The sequence below is a fragment of the Pseudophryne corroboree genome, chromosome 4 (genome assembly GCF_028390025.1).
Source record: "Pseudophryne corroboree isolate aPseCor3 chromosome 4, aPseCor3.hap2, whole genome shotgun sequence".
NCBI lineage: Eukaryota > Metazoa > Chordata > Amphibia > Anura > Myobatrachidae > Pseudophryne > Pseudophryne corroboree.
In genome coordinates, this window is record NC_086447.1 from 506488654 (window position 1) to 506501583 (window position 12930).

The 12930-nt window shown below is 38.5% G+C and overlaps 1 protein-coding gene across 2 annotated transcripts in view; it reads right to left on the reverse strand.

Moving 5' to 3' along the window:
• LOC134909867 (amine sulfotransferase-like) overlaps nt 1-12930 on the reverse strand; it is a 113018-nt gene that overhangs the window by 29273 nt on the left and 70815 nt on the right. For both annotated transcript variants that reach the window (XM_063917200.1, XM_063917199.1), the window contains exon 6: nt 9816-9945. In XM_063917200.1, the coding sequence (XP_063773270.1) occupies nt 9816-9945 (130 nt within the window). The remainder of the gene's footprint in view (nt 1-9815; nt 9946-12930) is intronic.

The window sequence follows — 12930 nt, forward strand, 5'->3', positions numbered from 1 at the left end:
TGTGTGTGCCATTTTATATTTTTAATTTGCTGAAGTAGTGCATTGTGTCTTTAAGATAGCTCTTTTATGAGCATACCAAGTCCTGTAAATATTAACCAATATATTTTGACAAATTCGATTTCAGGGAATTAATCCCTGACACTATAGGTCGTCCTGGAGGGTTATTTTCACTTTTATGCAGTTTTGGCAACTGATAAAGAGTTGGAATTTTTGGAAATTGTATATTCAAAAAGTCAAAGTCTTTTTTGTTGATGATTCCAACGTGTTTTCCTTCTTGCAGGATTCCAATTGGTTCTGTTTGAAATTTTCTTGTAGGATCTTCATGTAGTTTTCTGTAGGTATCGGTATCAGGTAGGAGTCTCTCTATTTCTGCTTCATATTTGTCTTTATCGAGTATTACTAGTCCGCCACCTTTATCTGATGGTTTTATAATGCTTGTTTTGTCTTTTTTGAGTTGTGATAAGGCTTCTTTTTCATCTTTAGTCAAATTGTATTTTATTTTTTATTTTTCTGGAATGCTTCTAATCTCTTCCTCAATTAATTTTTGAAACGTCTGTATGTGAGGCCCTTTTATATGAAAAGGGTAGAAAATGGATTATGGTTTCAATTTTGTATGTTGATATTCTTCTGTTGCTTCATCTTTTGCTTCTTCATTAGGCGATTTGTTTGAAAAATAATTTTTCATACATAATTTTCGTATAAACTTCTGTGCTTCAATATATAAACTGAAGTTATCGGCTCTTGAGTGTGGGGCAAATTTGAGTTCTTTTCGTAAAAGCGACAGTTGTTCTTTCATAAATTCTTTACTACTTAAGTTGTAGATGCCATCTTTCTTTGGGTCATAGTCATCTTTCTTTTTTTTGTTCTTGCCACCCCTGACACCCCTTCGCCTGGTGAATGGTCGCCTCGTATTTTCTTTCATGGGACTTCTTTCCAATCTGGTGGTTCTTCTTGTTCCCATATCTCCTCTATAAAATCTGTATCATACTCATCTTCTTCAGTCTCTAAGTTTCTCTTTCTTTGTGACTTCCATCTGTTCGATTTTCTCTCTTCATCTTTGCATTCCACTAGTTCTATGAGATTATGTTGATCTTGTTCCTCTTCGGTTTCTGCCGCTTGTATTCCTTTTCTAAAGGAATCTTTTATTAATCTGTAGGGATTTTGTTTTGTGTACTGGAAATTTTTTGTATTGTATGGTTGGTAATTTCTTGTACATATGGCTTATTTTTGATAAGGGGTTCTTGTTTTTTATAGTTTTCTTGACTTGTTCTCTGTGTGGAGTTTTTACGTACTCTGGACAGATTATTATTTTTTTGCCAGTCTGATCGGTAAGGTGGTCTTGACACTTGACACTGTTGATTTTGATTTCTTTTTTCATTTTTGGTAATAATTTTCTTTTCTTCTACATCTCTATGGAATGTCTTTTGTTTTTGATGTATGATTTCTTCTTCAGTTTTTTCCATTTTCTTATTTGTGATTTGCATTAGATTTTTATATTCTGTCATATTTTTGAGTGGTTCAAATCTGGTTTCCAGAATTTTGATATTTTCATTCAGAGATTGTAAAGAGATCTTTCTATCTTCTATAATTAATTAATTTAAATTCTTTGAACATGTATCTAAAATGTTATTCCATTTCTGAAAGAAGTCTGTTTGAATAGGTTCAAATGTGGGGGTTTGAATAGGTTCAAATGTGGGGGGGTTTTGAACTCTTAAACCTCTTGGAATTAAATCATGGTCTATATATGTGCTTAAAGTAGTTATTTCCCACCTTTGTTTTATTTCTTGTACATAAAATTTTTCTAGTCTCATAAATTGTCCACAAAATCGTTCATCATTTGATGATGGTGATATCGGTTTTTTTTTTAAACTGAAAATAAATCACTTATTTTGTTTCTATGTGGGTGTGTAATATGTCCTGTCATAGCAGCAGCTACGTAGTATTACAGTAAATTGAAAAAGGGAAATGTTTGCCACGCTTGTATATGGAGATTTGAGCAGCTCTGTATATAAATAATATAGAAAACAATTGGGAAACAAAGCGCTTAGAATTCACAACCATAACCAGCAAAGAAATGGTGATTTATTAAAATTTAGAAATTTACATCAACAATAACACTATACAAACCCGAACTCACATAAAAAAAGTAAGTGGAAACAATGCCTTAGCTAAAAACAGTAGTCATCATAATTAATGGCTACGTAATATTCCAAGTGGCCAATTTAGAAGACTACGCCGCAACTGTTCAGACGTAACAACATTTGAAAAGCAGAGCGAAAAACTAAAAGCAAAGTTCATTGAGAAGGGATATGAAGATATCATTCTAACAAATTAAATTGCATCCAAAAAAGCAATGGACAGAGACATTATGTTAGAATATAAAGAAAAAAACAAATGAACAAATCATCAGCTGACTTTTATTACTCAATCTAGCAGTAATCATTACAAAATCGAAAAAATTCTACAAAAACACTGGCACATTCTGGAACTGGACGAACACCTCTCAACACTGCTTCCAAAGAAACCAAGAGTAATATACAAGAGGGCGAAAACACTTAAACAAGAACTCACTAAGAGCTTTGTGCCTGTAGAACAGACAACAGAAGCTAAGAGAACTAATGTTTTTTTCAGTTGCCTGAGATGTAGAGCTTGCAAAATAACAGACAAAACAAATGGACATTTTCAAATCCAATAAAACAAATACATTAAACAAAATAAAAAATCATATAACTTGCAATATTGAGGGAGTGATCTATTTGTTGGAGTGCCCTTGTGGCCTCCAATATGTAGGACAAACTAAAAGAAAATTAAAAGTTTGAGTGTCCGAACATCTATATAACATAAAAACTGGATTACAGACACACAGTGTCTCTCAACATTATGCAAATCGTCATAATAGAGACCTATCATCATTAAAATTTATAGGAATCCAAAAAATATCACAGAACTGGAGAGGAGGAGATTTAAGCACAGATTTGATCAGGAATGAGATACATTGGATATACCTCTTAAATACGTTAAAACCTAATGGACTCAATATTGATATTGATTTAAAAACATTCCTGATAGCAGATTGAATAAATATCCTTATCCCTCCCCGACGTTAAAATCTTTATAGCTCACATTATAATACAATGCTTTTCTCACCTTCGTTCTCTTTTTTTCTTTAATTTTTATTATATTTTTATTCTATATTTTATTTATATTTTTATTTATATTATTTATATTTTTTCTATTTAGTTTTACTTTTACCTTTTAAAACCATGTGGTTGCCACCAATCTTATTACAACTTCCTGTGAACTGAATCCGTTTTTAGACAAACCAAATAAAGTTTTTTTTAAAGTTTTTTTATGGACTCCAGCATAAAATGCAGCTCCCACAGGAAGGAGGAATACCCTATGACTAAGTACGCATGCACGAAACGCACTGGAAACCCGATAGCTGCTGAACCCGGAAGAGAGTGAAGACGCCGGCACGTTAAGCCGCGAGGAGACCAGCCGCACTGAGCCGTACAAGCAACGCTGAAAGAAGCGCCCAGCAACAACAAGCTCCGGCTATAGAACGTCAGAGCATAAAGGTTAGACTATAGGGACAGTTTAGCATTTAAAGAGGCGGTACAAGGCTTTACAAAAGGACTCCTTTCCTGTACCGGAAAAAACATCAATCTATCGCAAAAGAATCTAAACATTAATTTTAATTTTTATTGATATTATTTGTTATTTTTATTTATTTACCTTTCTATCTTTTTCTTGCTTAACGTCTATGAACGTCATATCGCTCAGTGTGTATTCCCGGCCGCCGAGGAGGGGGAAACACCAGAAGACATCGCTCACAGAGCACGTAATCGAGTGTGTATGCACCTTTAGTTTTCAGCTACTTATTCATTTCTGAAATTAGTTCACTGATTTCTTCCAGTTTTTGTAACTACTTAATTCAAAATAATAATAATAATAATAATAATAATAAAAGGTGCCAGCACTGCAGGCCATTGGGTGCCATCAGAAAAACAGTAATATAAAAAAATATAATATTGTCTGGATAGTGTTAATACATGAAAAATCCACATTTACCATGTAAAATAAATTTCATACAGATGTGCTAAAGTAAAAGTACAAATTAAGTTAAATTAAATACAAACATCTCATGTCTTCTCTATAAAAATTAAAATGGGATTGCCTGTTGTTGCCTAAAAGCAAATATTAATAAAGTAATGCAAATATATGACTTCAGCTTCACATTCAACAGTAGCAGCTACACTATAGATTTACATACAGTTAATGGGAGGGGTACATATGCAATTAGTCAATCAGAAGCACCTGCCAATCATCATCATTAGTATACATTTTGCATTTGGGGTCTAGTACATACTGTTCATGAGATGCTGCTCCTAACAGACATAAAACTGAACCCTTCTATGTAGTTTGCACTGAGATGGAATAGACCACTGTCTAAAGGAGAAATCTAGCAAAATCTACAACCCTTGTGATGTAATTACTATTTTCTGGTTATTTATCTATTTTTTGTTCTAAAATAACTTTATTTCTAGTTTAAGTACAAATAACTGCCAAAATACATGCTGGTAAATAAAGTACAGATAATATGTCATCAAGTCAACAAAGAAAACTTTCTGTAGATTTCAGTAGACTTACTGTAGCCCAATCTATTTAAAAAACAAAAAAAGAAAGTGGAGTGACAGGCACTGAACAAGGCGTAAGCACAATGGAGAAATAGAATTGAAACAAAATTTAAAATACAGTAGCATAGAATGAGATTGGCAGGGAAAAAATAAGATAGGGAGAGAAGATAGTGGATTTGAGGACAAATCTGGGAACTAGGCACGGGCATGTTTTATTTTGAGAAAAAATCAGTCCTTAGTGTCTAACTTAGCCCCAAGTCTTCTTAAATCCTCTTTAATAGCACAAGTTCCTAACAAGAATATATCTTGGCTACCAAAACAAATTGGATTCTACATATGTGGAAAGACTAAATGCATTACTTGTAAACATGCATTAAATAAGACAATAAATATACCTGAAACCCTCACAGATAAGGAATTTGCTATAACTAGTTTTATCAACTGTGACACAAATTGGGTGATTTATGTCTTAATCTGTGGTTGCAACTCGTTATATGTGGGTTGGACCACCAGGTCCTTAAAAACTCGCTTTACTGAACATAGAAGGAATATTATCAATAAGGTGACTAACCACAGTATTCCAAGACATTTTACCAAATACCATGAGGGAAACCCACTAACATTGAAAATTATTGTCCTCGAACACATCCCTCTTACAAAAAGAGGAGGAGATAGATTTGCGAGGCTCTGCAGGCAGGAGATTTAGTGCACTTTCCAACTAAACACCTTTCACCCTGATGGCTTGAATGAAGCCTTGGAACTCAATACGATATTGTAGGTCTGCTTCTCATGGACCCCATGCCATGCAGAGTCTAGCCCTCCTCCCCCCTTTTTTCCCTTCCCTTCTTGTATTATTACATTTCTATAGACTACCTAATGTATTAATAGGGTGCAGTATAACTAATGTAAGAAATGAAGATTACCCTCTTGAGAACAACAAGTTCTTTAGTAATATTTTGAATCTAAAGCGTTTGAGTCTATTTACTACTGCCAGGTTTTTTTTTTGGGGGGGGACTTTATTAACCATTGTATAAATATACTAACAGGGGTTAATCCCCATTTTTTATTATCTGTTTTTCATTCTTGTTTTTTTTTCTATTTTTGTCCCTTGACTCTACCAAAATGCTAGTAATAATGCTTCTCTTTAAGACAGAGTTCTTTTCGTTTATTCAGGGTTGTTAAGCAACCATAATAGCACTTCTTTGTATGTTATTAGCCTATCATGCTCTGAGACACGTGACTAGTGTCACATGAACATGAGCCCGGTCAGGTGATTACACTTGTCATTCAAACAACTATTTCCCGGCTGGTCTGATCATGTGACTCACCCCCACCCATGTGACCTGCTAAAAATTATCATTGGTGCATTTTACACATGTGATCGGGCTCCGATCACGTGACCAGAGTTACTACTTTTAAAATTAAAAATATTAAAAATATTACTTTCTCTTGATTCTACCAAAACACTAGTAGTGATGGTTTTCTCTTTAAGACAGAGTTATTTCCTTTTAATGAGGGTTACTAAGCAACCACAACAACACTTCCTGGTATGTTATTACCCTACCATGCTCCGAGACACGTGACTAGTGTCACATGAACATGAGCCTAGTAAGGTGATTACACCTGTCATTCAAACAGCCATTTCCTGGTTGAGCCGATCACGTGACTCATCCTCGTCCACGTGACCGGCTAAAAGCTATCATTGGTGCATCTTTCACATGTGATCGGGCTCCGATCACATGACCGGAGTTAGTGATTATTAAAAATAGCACTGTTTCTTGTTTCCAGCTTCGTTTTTAAAAAAATATATTTTAATTTATAATGTAAATTGTATCTATTGTGTATATTAGGGTATAAAATGTGAAAATTGATGTAGTATAAATCTGGATGTCAAAAAATCCTAAATCAGCTGTCCCCACGTATGACATCACTTCCCCTATAAAAAGGGGATCAGTCTCAATGCCAAACCACCTTTGATAAAGCTGCCTGGTGCAGCGAAATGCGTCAGTTTCTAAGACCCTAAGTGGACACCTTTGACCAGCGCCACCATTGCCTTTTCACAACAGTCAGGATTCTTCAAATTAACAGTTCCCTTGCTGTGGACCAGGACTCCATTGCCGGCTGCTGCTGCCGTATGAATTATACACTACTGGAGACCTTCAAATTGGAACACAGAACGGTTTCTCCACTGTGGACCAAGACTCCATTACAGGTTGCTGTTGCCATATGAACCATACATCATTGGAGCCTTCTAAATTGGAACACGGAACAGGTAATCACATCCAAGTGCATAAATTATTAAAATTTCCTGTCAATTCTGGACATACTCAGTGACTGTATATATGCTAGCAAATGTGCACTTTTTTTGATGGCGACATCACAAATCTGCTCATAAACAAACCATTTCCACTAAGGGCATGCTTCTGAGACTTATATTTACTATTAAGGAATTCCTTTTTAATGATTTTATTGAGCATTAATTGTTTTTTTTTATTTGGAAAAATATTTTCTCTATTGTAGCAATAAAACATGTATTTAACATTACTCTGTGTCTTAAGCGCTGTATACCCCCTTTTTGTATTGGGCCCAAACCGTTGGTGCAATTGTAATCCACTCTGATTGGACCATTCCCTATATAGGACTTATTCTGGTTGCACTGTTCACTCCACCCAATCTGTTGGACTGTATCTAAGTTTATGCTAACTACTCTGAAGGCATGGGAGAACATTAATTTAATGCTGGGACCTTTTCCTATACCCGCACACCCCTCTCTCCTCTTTAATCTGTTTAATTCCTAATTTAAATGTGTTGTTTTGGTCCCAGTGGGAACACTCTTTTTTGCATCAACTGTTTACTGTTGAAGATCTATTTCATTTACTCAGATACGGGAATGAAACATTTGCCATCAGTGGAATTTACTTTGTTCCCAACATCTCTTACTGAACCCTACACCTTTTGCCAATATACAGATGTGTCCACTTTCATCCTGCAGGTGCATTCTTCAGGTGATTATGTGCAAGATGAACATTGGAACATCTGTATATTGGACTGACTTAGCTACAGTATGTGTCCTATAATGGTGGTTTTACATAGTGGTATAATCTCCTGTTGTGCTAGACTACCCCTGAGAAGCACCCTGTACAATTAAGTGGGGATGAGGATTAGGGCAAGGCTTTGGAGGAAGATGTCTGGAGGAAATTTTTATTAGTGGCTTTAAAATGTGTAAATGTATCAGCCATGCAGAAATGTACCTTAACCACTCAACTGGGTAATATTTTTTTTTAAATGTCCCCAAGAATTATGATTTTTTTTTTTTGTATCATCAAATTATATAAATAACTATGTATACCTAATTCAGTATGTTTTTTTGACAAAAATGTAAAATAAAGTTTAAACAGCTATTATTTAAATAATGTGATGATTAAAACAATTAACATTTTGGGGATATTTCTGAAAAAAAAAAAGTTTTAAAACTTTACTTAGTTAGATGGGGGAACACAGGCAGGAGAGAATGAGGGGATGGATGGAGGGCAGCACAGAGCCGCGACAATAGGGTGGGGAGGGAGCAGAGTCAGACTTATTAGAGAATGGTACTCAGGCAAAGACTGTACTGACCCGGCAAATGCTGGTATATATAGATATATATGCACATGCCCGATCACTGTGGCCAGCAGTGATTTGCACACATTGGAGGGTGGTGAACAGACCAGGAGATGTTGCTTCTAGTGTAGACTTAGCTGCACTGAAGCCTGTTGGAGGATGTGCTGCTGTGCTGCCCAATTACGTCTGGCCACGAGAGACAGAGTGAGAGAAGTTAAACCATGGCTGTTCTGTGTCCAACACTGTGAATGCTGCCCTGCAGCTGCAGGGTCGGTGTGTCACCAGGCTTCCCAATCACTGTGGCCATCAGTGGTCAGGACATGTTGGGAACAAAGCCGTAGTTGCAGTGGGACTGGGAGGTGCCTCTGATATACGCGACTGCTGGAAGATTATCTTCTGGCTGCTGCCTAGTGAGCATTTCTGATTGGTTGCACCAGATGCGAACATGTCAGGGAAAGAACAGCCTGGTGTTGTCACATCTGATGGAGAGTACATGGGACATAAAGGAGCTAATGATAAAAAATGAACAGATGTCACAAACCTTAATTCATATTAAAGGATGACCATAAAAAATCTCTGGAATGTTGAATTGTAAAATTTAGCATGAGTAGCAAAATTTGTACCTAAATTTAGGCAACTGGATGCGAATAGAATTTGTCTATAAATATATAAACAGATACTTTTTTTATTTATGGATGATTATCAGACTTCACAGTGATTTGCAAACCATTGCTGAGTGATGTGGAATTTTTGTTTTAATTAATTTATATTATATTATGCTATAGTAAGCTAATTAAATGGGAGGCAGTCAATTGACTGCCAGACGGGATCCCGGTGGTCAATATACCGATGCCGGAATCCCGACACCATCTGCAATAACGGCGGTTGGAGTCCAGACCACTGGCTGGTTTCCCCACTTGGGTGGTGGTCCACGCCACCACCCAATGGGGAATAGAACCCTGTAGTGACTGAAGGTCGCCACCGGGGCCGAAGTATGGCGAGCACAGCAAGCCCACGAGGCGACATGCTGCGCTCGCCGCTGGGATGCGGCTGTAGGGATTCTGGCGTCGGTCTCCTCACTGCCGGGTTCCCGCCCGCTGGGATCTCATATTGATCCCAATTAAATAACATGCTTTCCAACCTTATAATCATCTATTTTTGTTGGGCATGTCCTCCTAAAGTGTTTTGAAAAATAAATTGCTGTTTTAACGTTTTTGCTTATTAGACATATATTTATACAATTTGGAAAAGTTTCTTACGTTTGCTTATTTTGTTGATCCCAAATTGGAAGATATACCAACTTGTATCAATACTAAAAACAGTGTAGTATCCCAGGGCAAAGAGAAGAAACTAATTTGCAGATTCCACTAATGGAAACTAGAATGACAACATTAATCAAGAAGTAACTGTGAAGGAAAAGTTTTGAAGCCCATAAGCGATAATCGTACATAGACTGAACCAAGATTTATTATAATTTACTATTGGCTCTGGTTATTTAAATAACATATAATTACTATACATTGATGCTTATACAGTAGTTATTGACAGAATTAAGCTTCTTTACATTGCATGCAGTACCTTTTCCTGACATATACAGGTCAAAGAATGCTTCCCAAGAGATAGCCAAATGTTGTATGTTGACAAAAGTTTTGTGGAAGTGATAAAATGACACTACATTATCTTTTGGATTTCTTAGCACATAAATAACCTAAGGAGAGAAACATAATGTTATTTCAACATTTATTAAAAAATTTTTTAAATACTTATATTTGCGAGGTGACATTATTTTGATAAAAATAGTGTGTGCTATGTTATTAAATGATACACTCAAATTATGAGACTAATAATTCACATTTCTGGGGGTATATTTACTAATATTCGTGTTTTTGTCATTTTTAAGGGTGTTTGAACTCGAATGGTATCGGGTGCATTTTACTGCAACTTTTTGAATCCCGATACGGTCATTTACTAATCTGCCAAGTTTGCAACATTCGTCTTTTCCGATGTCGATGTGATTCGTAATGCCAGGCATTGTTTTACGGGAGTGATGAGTAAAACACTGCCTGACAAAGCACAAGGAATCCCGTCCGGATCTGTGAGATCCGTGCAGGGCTTCATTGTGCACCTTAAAAAAAAATCAAAGTGTTAAAATTAAAAAAATAAATTGCGTGGGGTCCCCCCTCCTAAGCAAAACCAGCCTCAGGCTCTTTGAGCCGGTCCTGGTTGCAAAAATATGGGGGAAAAATTGACAGGGGTTCCCCCATATTTGAACAACCAGCACCGGGCTCTGCGCCTGGTCCTGGTGCCAAAAATACGGTGGACAAAAAGCGTAGGGGTCCCCCGTATTTTTAACACCAGCACCGGGCTCCACTAGTCAGAGAGATAATGGCACAGCTGGGGGACACTTTTATATAGGTCCCTGCGGCCCTGGCATTAAATCACTAACTAGTCACCCCTGGCCGGGGTACCCTGGAGCCACCCAAGGGCCAGGGGTGAAGCCCGAGGCTGTCCCCCCCATCCAAGGGCTGCGGATGGGGGGCTGATATCCATGTGTAAAAAAAAAGAATATTGTTTTTTGTAGCAGTACAAGTCCCAGCAAGCCTCCCCCGCAAGCTGGCACTTGGAGAACCACAAGTACCAGCATGCGGGGGGAAACGGGCCCGCTGGTACCTGTAGTACTACTACAAAAAAATACCCAAATAAAAACAGAACTCACACACCTTGAAAGTAAAACTTTATTACATACATGCACACCTACATTCACACATACTTACCTATGTTCACACGAGGGTCGGTCCACTTCTCCAAGTAGAATCCATGGGGTACCTGTGAATAAAATTATAGTCACAAAAATCCAGTGTAGATCGGTCCTCTTCTGAGCTTGTAATCCACGTACTTGGCAAAAAAACAAACCGAAAAACCCGAACCACGCACTGAAAGGGGTCCCAAGTTCCCACTTATCTGAACTTTGCGGTCAGCGGTTGACCGCGAGTAACCTCACCGCTGACCGCAAAGTTCCCACCATTGGATACAATGTAGCGCCTATGCGCTACATTGTATCTCTGCCGTGCGCAGCCTGACTGACAACTCAGGAGCGCACAGGCAATCAGGAGAGTGCCACGACGTGGTGCTCCCTGATTGGCTGAAGGGACCCTCTGTGACAGGAGTCACGGGGGGTCTCGGCAGTCGGGGAAAGGGGTCCCATGTGTAAACATGGGACCCCTTTCAGTGCGTGGTTCGGGTTTTTCGGTTTGTTTTTTTGCCAAGTACGTGGATTACAAGCTCAGAAGAGGACCGATCTACACTGGATTTTTGTGAGTATAATTTTATTCACAGGTACCCCATGGATTCTACTTGGAGAAGTGGACCGACCCTCGTGTGAACATAGGTAAGTATGTGTGAATGTAGGTGTGCATGTATGTAATAAAGTTTTACTTTCAAGGTGTGTGAGTTCTGTTTTTATTTAAGTATTTTTTTTGTAGTAGTATTACAGGTACCAGCAGGCCCGTTTCCCCCAAACATGCTGGTACTTGTGGTTCTCCAAGTACCAGCTTGCGGGGGAGGCTTGCTGGGACTTGTAGTACTACTACTAAAAACAATATTCTTTTTTTTACACATGGCTATCAGCCCCCCATCCGCAGCCCTTGGATGGGGGGGACAGTCTCGGGCTTCACCCCTGGCCCTTGGGTGGCTGGAGGGGGGGGACCCCTTGATTTAAGGGGTCCCCACTCCTCCAGGGTACCCCGGCCAGGGGTCACTAGTTAGTGATTTAATGCCAGGGCCGCAGGGACCTATATAAAAGTGTCCCCCGGCTGTGGCATTATCTCTCTGACTAGTGGAGCCCGGTGCTGGCGTTAAAAATACGGGGGAGCCCTACGCTTTTTGTCCCCCATATTTTTGGCACCAGGCGCAGAGCCCGGTGCTGGTTGTTCAAATATGGGGGAACCCCTGTCAATTTTTTCCCCATATTTTTGCAACCAGGACCGGCTCAAAGAGCCCGAGGCTGGTGTGGCTTAGGAGGGGGAACCCCACGCAATTTTTTTTCCAAGTTTTTACAGTAAACAGACCCTTTCCCATAGATAACCATGCACAGATCTCACTGATCCGTGCATGATTATCCAAACTCGCCTGGAAAAAGCAGGTTTATTTTTTTGCTGCTTTTTTTAACGAATCGCAAAAAATACACCCGCACTTGAGCACTCAGAAACTAACACCCAAATACGAATGAATAGTGAATACCCGTGTTGTAGGAAATAACAGCCGTGTTTGACCGATGGTCTATTCATTCGTATTTCTGAACTTTGGACTATTCGTAATGGTTTGAATGACAAACACTGCCGAGATTTGTGCTTAGTGAATTCCCGTGTTGGGACTTAGAAAAAAAAACACAAATCGGACAAACTCGATTTTTTAGTAAATTTTGGCCCTGGAGTGGACAATTTGGAGGGTGGTTTCCGTTCATTGAGGTATGCAAGAGATATCCGTTTCCTGTGCCATTTTGTAGTCACTATGGTGGTCATTCCGAGTTGATCGCTCGCTAGCTGTTTTTAGCAGCTGTGCAAACGCTATGCCGCCTCCCACTGGGAGATTATTTTAGCTTAGCAGAAGTGCAAACGAAAGGATCGCAGAGCGGCTACAAAATAATTTTGTGCAGTGTCAGTGTAGCTTCAGACCTACTCAGCGCTTGAGATCA